Below are 18,374 nucleotides of genomic sequence, written 5' to 3' on the forward strand. Positions count from 1 at the left end.
GGAAGCACTCCTGCATTTCAGGTTCAAAATCGTAGAAGTATGTGAAGTTGGGATGCGTTCTATTCATTCATCCGAATGAAAAAGATCTGTTGCTTTTACACACTGCTAACCATGTACACAATAAACAAAGATCATCGTGGCACAGTTCATGACAAAACATATGCAGATTACACAACTGGTAATGTGGAAAATCAGCGCTAGCTGGCATATGCCACAATAGTTATGCACCGAAATATGCAGCCCATGTGGGGCGACTGAACACAAACATGCCTTTGCCGGGAACTCTGGAACTTGGTTTGAGAAAGTTAGTGTGAGGAACAGGCTATGTGCATGGAGTGGTCAGGTGAATGCGCCCATGTGCAGAGCTCCCTCTTCTTTCCGGTCACACTCGGATGCCTTTTCACGACAAAGTGCATTAGCAGCTAGCACTCACAGTCGGCACTTGTGGTGCAGTTGATGTCTTCTTTCATCCTTCACGGCTGTCTACAAGTACTCCCCCGGCTTTGATGCATTACAGTCTGCCAGCAGTCATTACAATTAAGCTCTTAACAGATGCCGCTCCCTGTGCTCATGGAGTAGGCAAAACTTAAAACATGTGCAGTGCCTTCACATGCACTTGGATACAAAAGCCATGACCGCAAATTAAAATAAACTCCGGTGATTAGCGAAACAATTTCTGAAGCGACTAGAAGGGGTTGCAGTGGTGCCACCTTCAGTGGTGACTGGCAAGCATCCATTGTATAGGTGATCGCCTGAGCAACATTGAAAGAAGTGTAAAAATTAAAGGAAAGTGGATTGTAAGGCATAAAGTGTATGTCCTACCAATCACAGGCAGTGTAATATCCACTGCCAAGAACTAGCACTGTAAGCTGCTGCTCGCATCACTGGTGACTTTGTGGAGCCAATGAAAACATTAGAATTTCAGTGCTCTTGCTGGGTGCTGGCATCAACATGTCCCACACTATGCAAATAAACAATACAAACCTGATGTCTGAAGTGTGTCTTGTCGCATAGCCCTTGCGTGTTCCTTGTTTCACACGCTGAACAAAATTTTTTGTTGAAATGGGTTTGCTGTTTAAAAACTGCGACTGAAAGCATGTTAACAGTAGCCAATTAGTGCTGCGTGTGTGTTTCATGCAGGCTGTTCCTCCGGTGCTGTGATGCATTGTTAACTGACCTCGTCACAGGATATGTCTTGGGACCCCAGTGAAAGCCACCGCAACGTGGTGCCTGACGCCATTCCTATACCGCACAGCAGGCGCCACGAGGTAATCGGAAACATCCGCAATTCCAGCCGGGAAGGCAGTGATACCCCTGAAAGGAGCTCATGCAAGACTGGGCCAGCTGGGAAGAAAGATGCCAGCACAATGACAGATCCGCAGCAGGCGAAGCCTTCCAACCACACCACACTGTCAAACTCGCGGTGTCCCAAGAACAGAGTGGCCTTAGATGGCACGCCAGGAAAGAGTTTTAGTGAATGAAGAATCTGAAAACAACTGCAAGAAGACATTTTTATGCCGGATGACGAACAGACCATCCACGTGGTAGGAGCAGCGGCCACTGTCCCAGCAGGCCAGCTGCCTTGCACGCCCACAGTGTGGTCGCGAGAAGGCACAGAGGCAGCCACAACGAGTGCTGGCTGTGCTTTGCCGGCAGGGGTGGCCATTGTGGTTGGTACTCCACGCACCCTTCCACCTGCATGGACAGTGGTTGCTCTGCTGTACATCAAGCACCGGTCAACCTTCCTACGTGGCTGCGCCAGAACAGCCTCTTCCCTAAGGGACAACTCCATTCGCATACCAGCAGATACTCCGTGCCGAGCGAAGATGCACAGTTCACAACATACATCCGAAGACTCCTACTAAATGACTTGCTGCAATGCTCAAAACGAAATGTTTCATCTGAAGCTCGCATTACGTCATTTAAATTTGTGCTAGAGACCACGAACTTGGATGTGCGTAACCAGATTCAAAAAGTTAGCATGAAATGCAGGCAACAAATTATTTCAGCAGAAAATGCTTCCTCAGTGACTGGTCACAAGAAATAAAAGGTTTTGTTCAATACCACACAAGAAAGCCTGCAGTGTCCATTTCTGCTGAGGTCAAGGGTTTTTAATAGGTGTGCGCGAATACTCGAAACTTGGAATAGCCTGCAAATAGTATTTACCAATCAATTCCTAAATATTGAGACATTCTGTTTGTGCAAACTCACGGCGAAATACTGCGACATTGCTAAACACTCTTTTCTCATAGAATCGGTCTTGGATAACATCAACGCGCACTTGCAGGTTGGAAAACCAAGTGCAGCACCATGTGCTGCTGGGTTTGTTTCGCAACGATCACCTTGCTTGCTCTCAATACCAATTTGAAAATTACGCATCTTAGGCCACAGAGGGCAATCATGCATCCAAAACATCGGGTTCACAGCAAACCCGCGCAACCGCACCGCGTATATGTACAGCATGGGCTGTGCGCTGGGGCATCTAAACACATGTTTCGCACCTTCAGTTCGCAATGAAGCCAATACGCGAGTGCTAAGCATATCGCCATGAATAGGGTGGCATTCCATAACCAGTACTTTTTACCAATGCATCTAGGCATTGTGAAGGATGGGTGATTCCGCCACTGATGTTCGTTTCAGTGCTTAGCACCTTGCCCAACTGGCCTCTGACGTAACTCCTCCAGCAAGGATGGCCACCCAGGCAAAAAAGTTCAGTGGGTCCAATTTGGTCGCCTTCTCATTTCAAGAAAACATAGGCTTCTAATAAGAAATTCCAACTGTTTGGTCAAAATGTGGCATCCACAGGCAAGCATGCATGGTACCTCGTAAGCCATGGGAACACTACAGACATGAAGAGGTGACACAACACCAAAGTGATCAGTGTATGTCCACTGAATGAACGCGTTTTTTCGGGCTCATATACCCCACTCATGAGACCCTCCTTGTGGAGGGTCTCAGTGGCACTTGTGGCAGTGTGGAGGGTCTCAGTGGATCCAGTGGCACTTGTCCGTTAAGTAAAGTTATTTCGTTCAAAAGGGCAAAGTTTCTGAATGTACATTTTTTTTTTTCAAAGAGGCCTGCAGGCCAAATAATACTAATCAAAATAAGCTCAAAACATCAATGCACAGCATGAATAATTAATTGCAAATGATTTGCAAACGATTTGTACAGGAAGTTTTGGTCTCAGTCGGTGGCTTCCAACTGCCCTCCTATCCGGAGTGCCAAATTGGATTCAACAGTTCAATCAGCTGTCCTGTTGAGTCCATTTGATTCCAAATGGATCCAAATGGAATGCCCAAATTGACTCAAAGGTCTTTCTTGTCTGGGCGCCTTGCAATGCTTCAGGACAGCATCCAGCAAGTTGCTTTGTCTGCAAGCACAGAGTCAAACATAAGATATCACTTTTTTTACTGAATTTGTTATCCAGAGAAATGGGAACAGAGTAGTAGTCTACAGACAAAGTTTACTACTTATTACTGTAACATGATTCCCTCGTCTATTATTTAATGCCTGGTGGGCCTTACAGGTATAGTAAATTACGTTGATGCTGGGTTTTTCAAAACCAAAATTTACAATATTTTTCGTTTCTGTTCATAGCTGTGTTTCGTGAAAAAGAATTTGTCTTTAGTTAGAACCGTTTGTGCTTATATTCAAAATTATTTGATATTTCAAACTGATAATGTCATAATGCATAATGATTTGTTGGTCCATCGTTATACTTTGCCTGTCTAGATCATTAATCATGCTTTGCAGTTCATCCCCTGAGTTAAGGGGACATCATCAGTGCCAATGCCAGTGTCAAGGCAATGTCATCAAAGGTTTATCACCAAGCTTCCTTAATCCAATCTCTGAATACCCCCTGCGAACAAGCAGTGGATATAACGGGAGAGGTCATATCTCCCTACCTGACACCCTCCCCGACAGATTTTACCACTTTCCCTATGGAAGACTATGGTGGCCGTGCAGCCACTATAGATATTTTTCAGCACTTTTGCACATGCCTCTTCTGCGCCTTTATCCATAATATAGTTGATTGCAGCTTAAGTTTACAGTGAAGTTCTGCCCACTCCACAACCATCACCCTCTTCCTATGCAATAAGAAAATAGTGCTGTTTTTTTTTAAATCTTCTTGTAGCCAAAACAAAAAGATACTAATCACGATGAAATTAAAAGCACTAACATTTTGATGCCTTGACTAGTTGTGATGCATAAGTTGAGTGCAGAGACTGTGCAGTGAAGATATAATACAACCCATGACAAGCCAGGTTCTGCTTTTTTTTTTTAGCGCTGGTATCCATTTGCAGCGCAGTGCCGTGTGCAGTTTTTCAATCGTGCAACACTGTGGGGAAGTTTCCATGTGGAGGTGCACTCTCTCGTGGGGCAGGGCTCAAAGTCTGTACATGGCGAGAGCCCTTAATGAGAGCCCACTCTGAGCTGCGTAACCGAAGCCCGTTGCAGCTGTTGCTGCCCTTTGGCTTGGCTTGCCTTGGTGGCCAAGCGAATCAACGCCAAAACAAGCCAAGCAAAGCCAACAGAGAGAGAATGGCAACACACACACACACACGCGCACATACACACACACACACGCACACACGCGTACATACACACACACACACACACACACAAAATATATAGAGAATGCCATTGTGGAGAGAAAAATGGACATCACGGCTAACAATCTTACAATTCCTTGGTGGCCACCCCCTTCCGTCCTCCCCTAATGTACCTGGGCTGCCAGCTGGTCCACCTTCTTCAGCTGGGTGGCCAGTGCATGCAGTGCCCCATGGGCTTCCCGAAGCTCATCACGCAGGTGCCGGATGCTGCAGAGGTCACGGCCCAGCTGCAGGTCCTGGGGCCTCTGGCTCAGGTGTTGCCTCAGGTGGCCCATGGACACCTCCAGGTGGCCCAAGTGCTGGCGCACCGTCGACACCACCGACACCGCACCGGGGCACCTGGGACCATTGTTTGTGCATTCTGTTGGCCTTTTTCTGACCTCTTGGCATTGCATTTGAAGAGCACTCACAAATGCTCTCTGTTTAATTCTCGAGGGACTGGCACTACATTCTGGCCACAGGGGCTGGAAGAAACTCTTGGAAGAAAAGCAACGCCTTGCCATTAACCCTTTGAGGGTCGAATTATTTTGAAGAAAACTTTCCCAGGTGGTCAAATTACTTTATTGCGGATCTTGAATCTACAAAATGTATATAATCGAGAATAAATAGTAAAAAAAAATAGGAACAGTACTTTGGTGACAGCATCACTCACAACTGGAAAATGTTCAATAGAATAGAATAGCAACGGTGATAAACAAGCTAAGAGCAGCAGCAATAAAGATAGAAATCAACTTTCGCCGCCTCTGCAAAACAGTGCCCACAAAGAGAAAACACGTTTCGCGCGACTCCGTTGCGATCCCGCGGCGGAATCAAAACCGCGTAGGCGCGTTGCCGCAGAGGGCGAGAATACCTCGCGAGCAACGGTGATAAGCAAGCTAAGAGCAGCACCAATAAAGATAGAAATCAACTTCGGCAGCCCCTGCAAGATAGTGCTGACAAAACGAAAACTCAAATTTCGCGCGACTCCGTTGCGATCGCGCGACGAAACCAAAACTACAAAAGGGGTGTTGCCGCAGTCTGTGCCGCCGCGCTAAAGCTAGACGTAAGTTCTGCTTATCTCCGTAAGAAGGCAGCACAAAATTCAAACACTTCTTGTAAGTCCTAAGAGGTGGCAGCACCCCCCAGTGAGCACGCATTGTTCTTTTGGCGCAAAATTTCAAACGGAAGACCGAAACCGTACCCGTACGGCAAAGACCTTGCGGGACAGAAAACCGCCGCCGTACATATACGGCAAAAACCTTCAAAGGGTTAAATTCCTCAAATGAGGTTTGACAGCAAGGCCTCCTCACTTCTTGTGCACAGACAGCTGCTTCTCTGAGGCCACGTCCTCGCAGATAAAAGAACACATTTGCATTTCATGCCATAACAGTTGAATCAGAGATGCATAGCTGTTGATCATGGCTGGGCCACTGAATCCCGTAGAGAAACAAACCTCAGTGGTGCTTCCACCAAACCCCAATTTGGATCAATTTTTGGAGCAGATTGACATGGTTTGCCCAGCAAGCAGCGAATTTTGAAACAGAACTACGTTGCTATAAAATCGACTCTCAGACCAGCCCCAACTCCGAGCAGGGACAATGGTTGCCTCGTAGTTCGCCATATGGCGTAGCTTCACACATTGGCTGCTTCTCTTGCCGCAATAAAAATTCTGCATGTAGCGGTTTGCAATTTTTCGCCGATTCCAGACAATCCAGGCAAATTACGATGTTATATTATTTACTGAAAAATGCAGATTATCAAAAGCTACTTTGTGGTCGGTGATCAAGCCCAAATACTAGGCATATGTGCGCACAACTTTTTACAATCTGGACAAATAAATATACAGAACACATCGTAATTTTTATACTATATCTTTTTTGCTGAAAAGTTTGCAGGGATAAGGTGGCCACAGATATGGAAGAGGCCTTTGTCCTGCAGTGGGTGATGAATCCTGCAGTGGGTGATGAATCAAGCTGATGATGATTATGTTTTTCAGACCTCATGACTTCTGTTACATTGTAAATTCATCCAAGTGGTTACGAGTTCATGAGCATGAACATCTTGATGCTTATCTCACCCCTGGTCTTTCCCAGATTCAACACACTGATTACCTAAAGCATGCAGAGTTCTAGGTTTCATGCACAGAAATACAAAAAAGTTGCCACTCTAAGTATTTATTCAGACAACGCAGTTTCAGTTACCTACGGGGCAGACTAAAAGGCAGATAAATGCTTGTCTGCCCCCTTCTGGCTCCCATTCAGGAGCACAAGACATATACAACATGAAAATAAAATTAAACCTGGATGTAATGAACCGCCATGTAGCGAATTCCTTGATTTTACGAAATTTCTCAATTCCCCAGTGCCACCCCATTGAAGCGCGTGTATTTGAGACTTCCATGTAAAGAAAATGTTCTGGCTGTTGACATTGATATAACAAATTCGCTTCGCTGACTATCTCTACCTTGTGCTGAGTTATGAAATTTGGCAGAAAAGTTTCATGGCGATAAAGCATGAACTGACATGAGAGGAACGTCTAGGATCGCAACGAGTGACCACAGTTGACACAAAGCACCGTGCTCGGCGCATCTCCACTGCTTTTGGGGAACGTCATACCAATTGGCACTACAACAGTTCATGCTCAAAAGCAGTGAACAATAATAGGACATAGCGAAAGAAAAGACACGGGCTGAGCAGCATGCATTCATCGCCGCCGCGCTGCTGCTGCTGCTTGGGTAATTCCAGCGCTGATAGCTCTTATGCCTACATGCTCTTATGCCTACTCACGTAAAATTGTTCCGGTTATATTATCATTCATGCATGACATCTTGCATTGCTTGAAATTTTTTTATTACCTTCTCTTTTCCCCTACCCCCTGCCTATAATGTCTAGGCGCTGGGGTACTGCAATGAATAAATAAACAAAACCAAATTCCTTTTTTTTCTTTTTTCAATCTTTTAATACTTGTATCTGCTAACGAAAACTGAGACAGAAGACTAGAAGCGTCCCTTTATGCTGGGGTGGTGACAATTGTCACCAACTTATGGGGGAAGAGGGTCTTCAAACTGACCTTTTTACTTGTGGCTAGAGTATGATGAAATTTTGCACACGGGTGTGTTTTTCTCTTCTGATTTCAAAAATGTAGTCATAATTGATTTGGTGGTCTTAGATCAAAAGTTATCTTAAATTCTAGAGTGTAATTAGGTAATTTCTTACGCAGCTTTAATGAACTTTCTCATTGCATGTTGTTGGTTTTAATTACATGAATTGATAGCCAGTCAATTATTATACCCAATGACATTCTTACTTTTTTGTTTAGGCCACATATAATTAGCAATTTACAATTAGCTTAATGAGTTGCGGTGTCAAATACTGTGACCTTTTACTCTCAACATAGTATATCAGGATGACATACCTTTAGAGAAAAACGAAGAATGTCATCGGGTAAGGGAACTCTCTGGCTATCAATTCATGTAAATAAAAGCAACAAAATGCATTGAGAAAGTTCATTAAAGCTGCGTAAGAAATTACCTAATTACATTCTAGACTTCGTAAGAACTAAGACCACCAGCTCAATTATGATTACATACTTGGAATCAGAAGAGAAAAATACATCTGTGTGCAAAATTTCATGACATTCTAGCCATAAATAAAAAAGTTAGTTTTAAGACCCTCGTCCCCCCTTATAGTGCTTAACATACATGAATCTGTGAGTAGCACAATCTGATTTTGGCCAAAAGTCTTCCTTCTCTGCTACCTGTAGGTTAAGTACAATGAAACTAGAAGGAGCCTTGAAACACCTTTCCGGAGATCACGGGACACATCTCGGAATCTGTAGGCCACCTTACAAGCAATGCTGTCCTGCAAGAATTCGCCCTAAACTTGCAAGATAAGAGCAATGAAAGCTACAATCTCCATCCTCTGAATTTTCCCTCAACATGAAATATACCGCCTCTACTTTTGCTCAACTTGCCCCTCTGGGAGTGATGACCTGCCTAGCAAGATGCCATCACAACCACCACCTTGAAGGGTTGTGCAAGTGGCTATACGCACGACCTTGGGCATATGACGTCAGACAGGCTTGATGACATTAATAGTGAGACTGGACAGTGAGATTGGAATGCTCACGTGATGGCAGCTGCCCTGCGCACATCCGTCACGCTGCTCTTGTGCCAGGGCAGCTGGTGGGCCCGACGTATGGCGGCAGCCAGGCGTGTCCGTATGCCGACCTGCTTGATGCCAGCCCGCTCGAGGCCAGCTTCGTCCAGCCTCAGCAGGGCACCCAGGGTGGCCACGTTGTGCTCCCGCAGCGTGTCCCCGAGCTCCAACATGTCCAGTGCCGACAGGAACGACTCCATCCCGTAATCAACGGTGGCGGAGCTAATAACGAGAAACCAGGACCCACTCGATGCTTTTGTATGTGCATGCAGTGCTATACTGCAATGGCTGCGGACTCGCATTCCACACCACCAAGAGTCATAGCTGGCGGTTCAATGCTTCCTTTGTCCTTGTTCGCACAAAATGAGCAGGTGTCCTATGCAGATACCCAGGCAATCACGGCGGAAGTGGGACTGTCCTCTTTCAGACCCCTGTCACCCGGGATGTTTGTTTCAGTGAAGCTACAAATGCCACAGTGTGAGCAAGCCTTTGAACCAGCTAGGAACAATTTTAACTAGCGCTGAACCTAGGCCCTGAAAGATTTGTGATGTGGCTCCCAGCTAGCACCACCGCCACGAAAGCACAAACGGGACCTACAATGGCGGTGCAGCATTCTATTTGGACCGGTGATCAAACCCCATTCCATCAGCTGCCCAGAGATGCCAGCCATTGTCTAAACAAGATACAAGCATGCGACCACTCACCCAAAATCGAGTGTTTTGTGATCATCTAGGTGGTGCGCAGAAGCTTTGGAGTTATCTTTAAGGAACACATGTCCCTGTGGCCTCTGACACCACAGCTTTGCTACAGCCACATTCCAAAGAGTGCATCACTGCCAAGCTGGTCTGATGGACAGACAGACTTTCCCATCTTAGGAACCCAGTCCAAGTAACAGTATCAGCCGTTATAGCCATGAATGAAGCACAAGCCAGGGATTCAGAGCTCTTCATTAGGTTAGGTTAGGCCAGTTCTTAATTAATCTGGAAAATTATCATGGCTTACAAAGCTGTCTACATCCACCTGTGGACATGACTGAGAGGCAACGAGTACTCACGGCTGTGCACCAGTTGTCTGGAACCGCTGGGTAGATTCCACAGCTGCAAGGATCTTGGCCCGTTCATCAGCCAACTTCACACCCATCTGCGAGAGGGCAACAACCCACCAGCTGCTCCATAGCCAGCACAGAGCTGTGGCTACAAGGCAAATTACGCGCCATGCCTGAAACCATCAAGGTCACTCACAATGCAACTACCGGAAGGCCCTGCAAGAGTGTCTTAAAACACTGACACGCAATGTGCCAGGCAAGGTGGCAACAGATGGAAGGTGACAGCATGATCGAGCAAACAGCGGACACACTTGAAATGTGACCAAACAGTGAGGGAGAACCCTCTTATGCTATCTATGGCATCTAGACTGCCAGAACCAAGGACCTCATTAAAGGGACCCTGAAATGGTTTCTTCAATCATATTTTATTGCAACAACTCTGTAGAGGTGATCTCTGCGAGTATTCTAGTCTGATTCAGAAAGCTGCGCGTGGAACCAATAATTTACAAACAATTTTTCAAACTTGCCGCTCACAGCCGATTAGGGCGACACCTCACCGCGCGTTTTTACCCGCCCCTACCACTTGACGTAAACTGGGCAGCCTTGGCCATGGACTGGGCGACCCTTCTCATTGGCTCTGCCAATTGACGTCACGCGCAATTTTTGCAACATTTCATTTGAAACTGAGCACTGATGCTCCTTGAAATATTATTTTATTGATTGCTTATTATTTTTTAAAAACATACGTATACAAAGGTAAGAATCCAGCGCATTTCTTGAAATTAATGTGGTACTTCCGGTAAAGAAGGAAATCCGTCTGCTCACAAAAGCATGTGTTTTCGTCAAATCTCGGCGCCCGCCTTTGCGAGTTTCCTAGCTGCGCTGACGAGTCGCTGCTATAGTGTACTAGAATTATATATATCGCTGCTGTCGTCGCCCTGTGGGTCTCGGTATGGTGTGTACTTAAAGGCTCGAAGCCCATCTCAGCGGTGGCTGCACGCAGCCGCGCTTCGAGCTCCGGATCCATGCTGTTCGAGCAGCAATCAGGAGACAGATGTGCGAAAACTTGGACGGCGCGGCACCGATCGTCATCAGAAAGACTGCCAGCTATACTCGAGCAGCGACAAAGCATGCCTGCTTATGTTGGGAGCTTTCGGCAACGGCACCGCTCGCAGGCTCTACGAGCCACGAGCTCTGCTGCTGCCTGCGCTAGGCCTATAGCTCGTTTCGCGTCGAAGAGGCAGCGGCCGGCGCTTCGGAAGTCGCCTGAGCTCTAATAAAAGGCTTACTCTACACATCGCTTTACAGTAGGGGTGTGCGAACATTCGAAATTTTCGAATATATTTCGAATATTATATTTTTAGTATTCGAATTCGATTCGAAATCCAAGTATTCGTGTTGTTTCGAATATTCGACCCGACGCGAATATTCGTACCTAGCCGAATATTCATTGTGAGCACCGGCGTTCATTTCGGTCCGCAAGCCCTATCGACAGATACATAACAACATGGCGGCGCCTACACGGAAGGAAAATTATCTCTTCCATCTCTTCCTCCAAGGCCCATGCGGTAGCTGACTGCACTGATGAGCTTTTTTGTGGCTCTACCTGCGAAGCTGGCATAGTCAGAGGTGTGCACGAAGTACCTCGCAATACGTGCCAGGTCAGTGCCAAGTGAGAGGGCATTTTCTGTAGCTGGAGGAGTCGTTTCAGTTAGAAGGGAACTACTTCTGCCTGACCATGTGGTGCAGCTGGTTTTCCTTCACGACAACCTTTTACGTCATCCCAGCAACGCGCTTTTGTGCTGAAGGCAAGCTAGCCTTAATCAATGCTGTGTACTAGCCATCTTCTCGGATATTTCCACTCTTCTAAGAATAATATTCGAGGCTTGGATACTTTTTGTGCAGCCACACAAACCTTTTGTGTTCATTTAATCATCGATAGTTGACTGCGATGTTCTTGGGTGCCCAAATAAATGTTTCATAGTGATTAAATGCGTCTGTCCTTGATTATTCGATTCGATATTCGGAACTAAGTATTCGTATTCGATTCGTATTCGAAAAATTGGATATTCGCACACCCCTACTTTACAGTCAACAGCATCATCTCACAATAAAGTAATAGTATGGTCACTTTCCGCGACGCCTTCAGCAGCGAAGCGAGCGGGTGCCAGGCGAGCCGGACCCCAACGTCAGGCCAGCGGCAGCTGCAAGGCGGTTGTGGCCAGAAATTTGCTCGTATCACAGTTGTTACCTTTACCAGCAGCTCAGTATTGGTCAGCGATCCTCAAAAATGACACATTTTTCACATTTCTTGGCCTAGGGTTTATTATTTACGTCAAGAACACTCTTTAGCTCATTTTTTATGACGCCGGCAGACCTGATCCAGGCCGGTCGGCCGGCCGGCATGCTCGGCGTACTTGACATTCGCACAAGGAAATACAAAACAGACATTCTACCAGAGATGATGCTTTCTAGATTCGAGCAACGACAACATGTCTGTTAAAAAGTGGATCTTTCGGCAAACGACACCGACTGCGGCAACGCCGGGCGGCGAACTGCGCGCTGTTCCCAGGCTGCCCTAGTCGTCGCTAGGCCTAATGGTTTCGCATCGCTGACGGCGCTTCGGAAGTCGCTTGCGCTATGTCAAAAGGCCTACTCTTCACATCGCTTTACTGCGAACTCGTCCCATAATAGAATATATATTCGATTTCCACGACGCCTTCAGCAACGGAGCTAGCAGGCGGCAGGCGAAGCGCCGCAGCAGCGCCAAAGCGGCTATGGGATAAAATTTGCTAGTATCGCATTCATCACTTGTACGATCAGCTCGGTATTGGCCAACGACCGTCAGAAGTGATGCATTTTTGACATGCATCTATCCCAGGGCTTGCTATAAACGTGACAAACAATACTAGCGCGTTTTTCACTCGCCGGTGGCCGGCGTCAAGGCTGGCAGGCCGGCCCGGTGTGGCTCGGCCCCGAGCGCCCTGAGGAGCGCGCTGTACGTCATCACGACGCTGCCGCTCTCCGTGCTCGCTTTCGCTCCCGCTTCCCGTCGTTGCATCTGCCGCGCGCGGCTCGTCGTTGACATCTAGCTAGTTGCACACAGGCGACGAGCTGCGATCGGACGTTGCGACGCCGTTCGCAACAGCGCACCGCAGTGAATCGCACTCACTTTCGCACATGTGTCTGCGACCACCGGAAGTAAACAAGCAGAGCGCCATTGCCTGACGTATGCATGGGCGGAGCATCGGCCCGTCTTTTCTTTTTTTTTTTCGGAGCGAGCCCCGCGTGTATGAGTTGAGGGTGGTATGTGGGGGAGAGGAGGAACATCATTTTTAATCGGCGATATCTTCGGTGTTGATGGAGTTCGCTTAACAATTTTTGCGGTGCGGCGACAAGTGATGGAATACCGATCTCTCGTGGGCTTTTGCTAACCTTGGCAAAGAGCTTTTCAGGGTCCCTTTAAAGGGACAGTGAGGAGAGCACTATTAATATTTTTTTTTTATAGCAAAATCTGATAGTCCGGCATTTCATGGCTTTGTTGCCACTTGGCCGGCAGCGAAAGATGCATTTATTTCTAAGAAATTTGGATTTGAAATTGAAAAAGTTTTTCCCGCCGCTCTGATTCAAACTTGGGACTCTCTTATGACAACAAAGGACTAAGTGACGTGAAACATGATGTGCACATGACGTAATGCAGACTCAGTGATTTCTGGTGGTAAGGCCTAGCAGCAGCCGAAAAGAAAGCTACCGCCGGCTGCAAGTTGAAGGCATCTATCGGCTATTTGGCCGTCGCTACCGTCGTTTCACTTACGTTTGCACCGCGTTTTGCCAGCGTTATGATGAATCCCGTTCTCGAAGTCATCAACGAAGTTCTCGCAAATAGACACCTTTAGCATACCGTGTACCTTATTACCATTAGCGGAATAGCGGGAGCCCGCCTACCTCCAGTGAGCAGGTGCTGATTGGTTGCGATGGTGCAGGCACGCGCGTAGCTGCCGGGTACGTGGCGCCATCTGGCGACGTCAAGGAGATTGGCGCATGAATTGGCTGCGCCTCAGTGATTCTTGGCTTCTCGTGTCCCAGTGCTACTAGAACCATTGGTTTTAGTAACACTGCTTTGTCCTATGACGTCATCACGCTTGTACTTGCGAGTTTGGCCTGTGGCGGCGATACCTGTATTTTGGTTCTTGCTCTTTTCTAGGTTACAAGAGCTTTGTTGTCAGTACGAGTGGCGTTTCTGTAATCAGGAGCTGGTATTCTGTCGATACAAGCCAACTTCAATTTCTCCTCAGTGTCCCTTTAAGCCATTGAGCAGACGAGGGAAGGAAAAGAGGGCTCGTTACAACATGCATGAAGGAAGCCAACAGCCACCGAAACCTAGAAGCATAAAGGATGTTCCTTCTTTTTAAAATTGTGGACTTGGTTAATGGGAGATTAATAGTGCAGTTATTTTATCACTTAAAGATAATCGATTAGAAAGCAGAAGACAAAATATCACGCAATTTGGGTAATTAAGTCAAATATGGATATGTGCGCTAGTGTGACGTGTTCTGGTGCTGTGCTGCTGTGCTAGGTTCAGGTGGTTGTTGTGGTTCTTTCATGCAAAAGTGAAAGGAGGAGATTTCATGGCCACAAACGTTTATTGGAAACTGTGCTAAGCAATGTCAAGGTAAAACAGCTCAAGCTACACAGGGACAAGAAAGTAGACGAGACACACACAGCGCTGTGTGTGTGTCTCGTCTACTTTCTTGCCCCTGTGTAGCTTGAACTGTTTCAACAGAATGGAAAGCTAGGCTAGTTGTAGGTTGTTCATAATGAAAATTTGTGGCCGCGAACAAACAAAAGACAGCGAAGAAACCACAGGACAAGCGCCTTTTTCACAACTAGTTTAATGGGAAGGCAACAAACACTTAAATATGAAAAGATATCACAGGTAGGTACAGATAAAAACACTTAAGATTCCATGTTATAACTGAACAAACTCAAAATTTACGCAGCTAACCTACTATTTCCTTTTTCGTGAGCGATAGTGACGGCTTACTCACGCAATTACCGTGCGAGACAATGTGGAAAGCTTCCATCACCTCCCTGATTCTTTGTTCAGGGTGGCGGAATAGAACCTCTGTTGCCACAAAGATAGGCCGGCAATTATTGCATTCTTGGAGGTGTTCCCTCACCCTCAACAATGGCACTGGATAGTACTGCCCACCGTGGCAGGTGGCAGTTACTAAATTAATGATTGGTCGCTGGGGGAGAGCAACCTGACGCACAAGGCCCACTGCTGGGAACACCTGCCATCTCAGGGCAGTGGCACATCGCTTAATCGTGGCACCACTGTACCAGGAGGGGTCTCAGCAATCTATGAATGTAGAGAATCACCTTCTGTATATATGAAAATTAACTCATTACGCTATCGCGTCATACCCTTAAGGCAGCGCTTAAGTGTCCGCTCCAATTTTTCTTGCTATTTACTTACAATTACTTGGCCAGTATAGATGTACTCCCTAGTATCTTATTAGCTGGCTACTACTATTTCTCCTTTGCTTAACCTATCAAGATTACTTTGAACATCAGTGTTTAGACCTGTCATTGTGCACTGTGTGTCTAAGAACTCAGTTACTCACTGCAACTCCTCTTCAGTTGTTTACCAGAACAACACTGTCGGAGGCACTCCCCATTCACCTTACACCTGACTCGTGACAGTGCTCCCAATGCCTCTTTCAGGCAAGCAGTGAATAACGATTATGAGACTCTGCACATGAAATTCAGAGAGCCACCATTGCACTGCCTGTGCAGAGTGCATTTCCAGCTCAGCACAACTCGCCTCAAGCAGGGCTTTGTCGTCGAGGCTGAGCATCTCTTGGAAGCCGATGCCGTGCTCTTGAAGTAGCGGCAGCCACTGCTCCACTCCAGCAGCAGCCAGAACCAGTGCCATGTCACCAAAGGCGTCCTGGAACTTTCTGTGGGGAAACACATTCACTACAATGTGTACTACCATGATGGTACAACTGCTACTGTCCACATTTTCATGTTCTCACAAAAGATATTTGGAGCAATTTCTGGAGCACTAAAATTTCCAATCTGCAGCACTTTGGAGCTGATTGATTTGGAGCTGATTGAAACATTGATCTGGAAGAACTCTGGGGCATAAACTTTTCGTTTCTATGGTGTTGCAAAAGGGGAGATAAATACGTTTTCCCCGTTTAACTGCGGCTGACATTGTTGACCACTTGATTGCATATGCTACCGAGCACATGCCGACCACGGCGGGCCTTGTTGTGAGGGCACAAAGGAACGACACTCTGGCTAACACACAGGCATTTATTGCCACAACAAAAACGCCAGTTAGCAACAAAATACGCTATGGAATCGAGGTCATCCGGCTCACCAGGACAGCTATGAGCGAACATTCGCTCACGCTAAGGCAAGGGAGATACTACACGGCCACATGGGACGAGATGCGACAGAACGTTCCCCCTCACGAGGCCTTGCCCCGCTGGAAGAGAGCGGAGCGCCGCGCCGACACATCCATGCGTGACAAATTCCCGAGCCAAAGAAAGTGTGCTTTCTCCAGCGCACACAGCAATCATGCCGTCCGTGGCGCTCATGTCGCTGTGATGCTCTTGTTAGTTATAGGGACAGTGAGGAGAGCTCTATTAATATTTTTTTTATAGGAAAATTCGATAGTTCGGCATTTCATGGCTTTGTTGCCACTTGGCCGGCAGCGAAAGATGCATTTATTTCTAAGAAATTTGGATTCGAAGTTGAGAAAGTTTTTCCCGCCGCTCTGATTCAAACTTGGGACTCTCTTATGACGACACAGGACTAATTGACAGGAATCATGACGTGCACATGATGTAACACAGACTCCGTGATTTCTGGCTGCTAGCGGTGCGGCCTAGCAGCAGGCAAAATGAAAGCTACCGCCGACCACATGTTGAAGGCGCCTATCGGCTATTGCAGCCGTCGCTACCGTCGCTTTGTTTACATTTGCACCGGCGTTTTGCCAGCGTTACGATGGATCCCGTTCTCGAAGTCATCAACGAAGTTCACGCTAATTGACACCTCAGCATACCTTGTACCTTGTTACCGTTAGTGGAATACTGGGAGCCCGCCTACCTCCGGTGAGCAGGCACTGATTGGTCCCGATGCTGCAGGCACGCGCATAGCTGCCAGGTACGTGGCGTCATCTGACGACGTCAAGGAGATTTGCGCATGCATTGGCTGCGCCTCAGTGATTCGTGGCTTCTCGTGTTCTAGTGTTCCTAGAACCATTGGTTCTAGCAACACTGTCTTGTCCTATCACGTCATCACGCTTGTACTTGTGAGTTTGGCCTGTGGCGGTGATACCTGAATTTTGGTTCTTGCTCTTTTCTACGTTACAAGAGCTTTGTTGTCAGTATGAGTGGCGTTTTTGTAATCAGGAGCTGGTATTCTGTCGATACAAGCCAACTTCAATTTCTCCTCAGTGTCCCTTTAAGGTGACTAACTAGACAGGGTCATGGGGCGTGCCTCTCCTCAAGACCGGCCATGGGAGGGTGCATCGCGTGAAAGCAAAGAAAGGGGAAGACGCGGGGTGAAATCCCCACATTTGCAAATCTCTTATGTTGGCAAATAATGCTGAAAAAGTTTGAGTGTGATGCAGAAATGTGCTAAACCACTAAGTTTGCCGTTATTAGCAAAGGTTTGCATCTGACAGGTTTTTGCTTCTAAGGTAACTGAAAAAATTGACGAAGACTATGTTATTTCCTAATGCGAAATTTGAGCGCCGCTCATCAGCTGTTTCAGCTTTTAGATAGATTGAGGCAAAGAAATCGAGCAAGACACGTATGTGCAATTACAGACTTGTTATTTTTCACACATATTCCTTCTTCAAGAAACACTCCATTAAAAGTCTTTGATTGTCATGAAGGAAGCTTTGTGGTCGGAGAAATAGATGGATACATGCTCGACTTGCTGCACCAATGCCTAGTTCCCAAAGACGAGGTCTATGCAGGTATTTCGCTAGGTTGTCACAGCCATGGGAGGTATTATGAGCGAGAGGAATGGGATGTTCTCCCGCGTTAGTGGTAAGAAATTCGTGTTGTCTTTATATCTACATTGAAGTCCCCAACCACACTGCCAGCCTGGCAGGTAGCAGCTAATGGTTGATCGCGAGAGTTCCCTCACCATTGTCAGTGCTAACGCATGCAGCCCACATTTATCTCTCATCACCCCATGTACCTATAAGCGCCTGCCTTGACTGCCCAAGTCTGAGTTGACTGCAGCCACTCTTCTCCATGTGAAATTCGATAAGCAAGGGGAGTGCAACACATGCCCGTTTCCCATGCCTGATGTGGGGTGGCACTGGACACCTGGCACATACACCTAGCAGGAGGCACCGCCTAAAACCAATAGCTGCTCAACGACACAACTGCAGTTAAGAGCAGCAGTTGGAGGCCCCATATGCAGGTCTCACACTCCAAGATATGTTGGCACCACATGTAGATTGGCTGCCCCAAAATCCGATGGCCATATTTGCAGAAACTTGACAAAGATTTAATATGTGTGACAAAGTTTCAACGCATTTCCTTTTTT

General features: G+C 46.9%; 1 protein-coding gene across 3 annotated transcripts in view; it reads right to left on the minus strand.

Moving 5' to 3' along the window:
- Positions 1-1,497: 1,497 nt before the first annotated feature.
- Positions 1,498-18,374, minus strand: part of LOC149359246 (ankyrin repeat, SAM and basic leucine zipper domain-containing protein 1-like) — a 36,995-nt gene continuing 20,118 nt past the window's right edge. For all 3 annotated transcript variants that reach the window (XM_089571529.1, XM_089571530.1, XM_089571528.1), the window contains 5 exons: positions 15,622-15,757; positions 9,804-9,889; positions 8,720-8,971; positions 4,727-4,952; positions 1,498-1,695 (listed from right to left, as the gene is read on the minus strand). In XM_089571529.1, the coding sequence (XP_089427655.1) occupies positions 1,513-1,695; positions 4,727-4,952; positions 8,720-8,971; positions 9,804-9,889; positions 15,622-15,757 (883 nt within the window). In that variant the 3' untranslated portion in view covers positions 1,498-1,512. The remainder of the gene's footprint in view (positions 1,696-4,726; positions 4,953-8,719; positions 8,972-9,803; positions 9,890-15,621; positions 15,758-18,374) is intronic.

The sequence above is a fragment of the Amblyomma mixtum genome, chromosome 2 (assembly GCF_055824585.1).
Source record: "Amblyomma mixtum isolate Tamu chromosome 2, ASM5582458v1, whole genome shotgun sequence".
In the NCBI taxonomy this organism is placed as follows: domain Eukaryota; kingdom Metazoa; phylum Arthropoda; class Arachnida; order Ixodida; family Ixodidae; genus Amblyomma; species Amblyomma mixtum.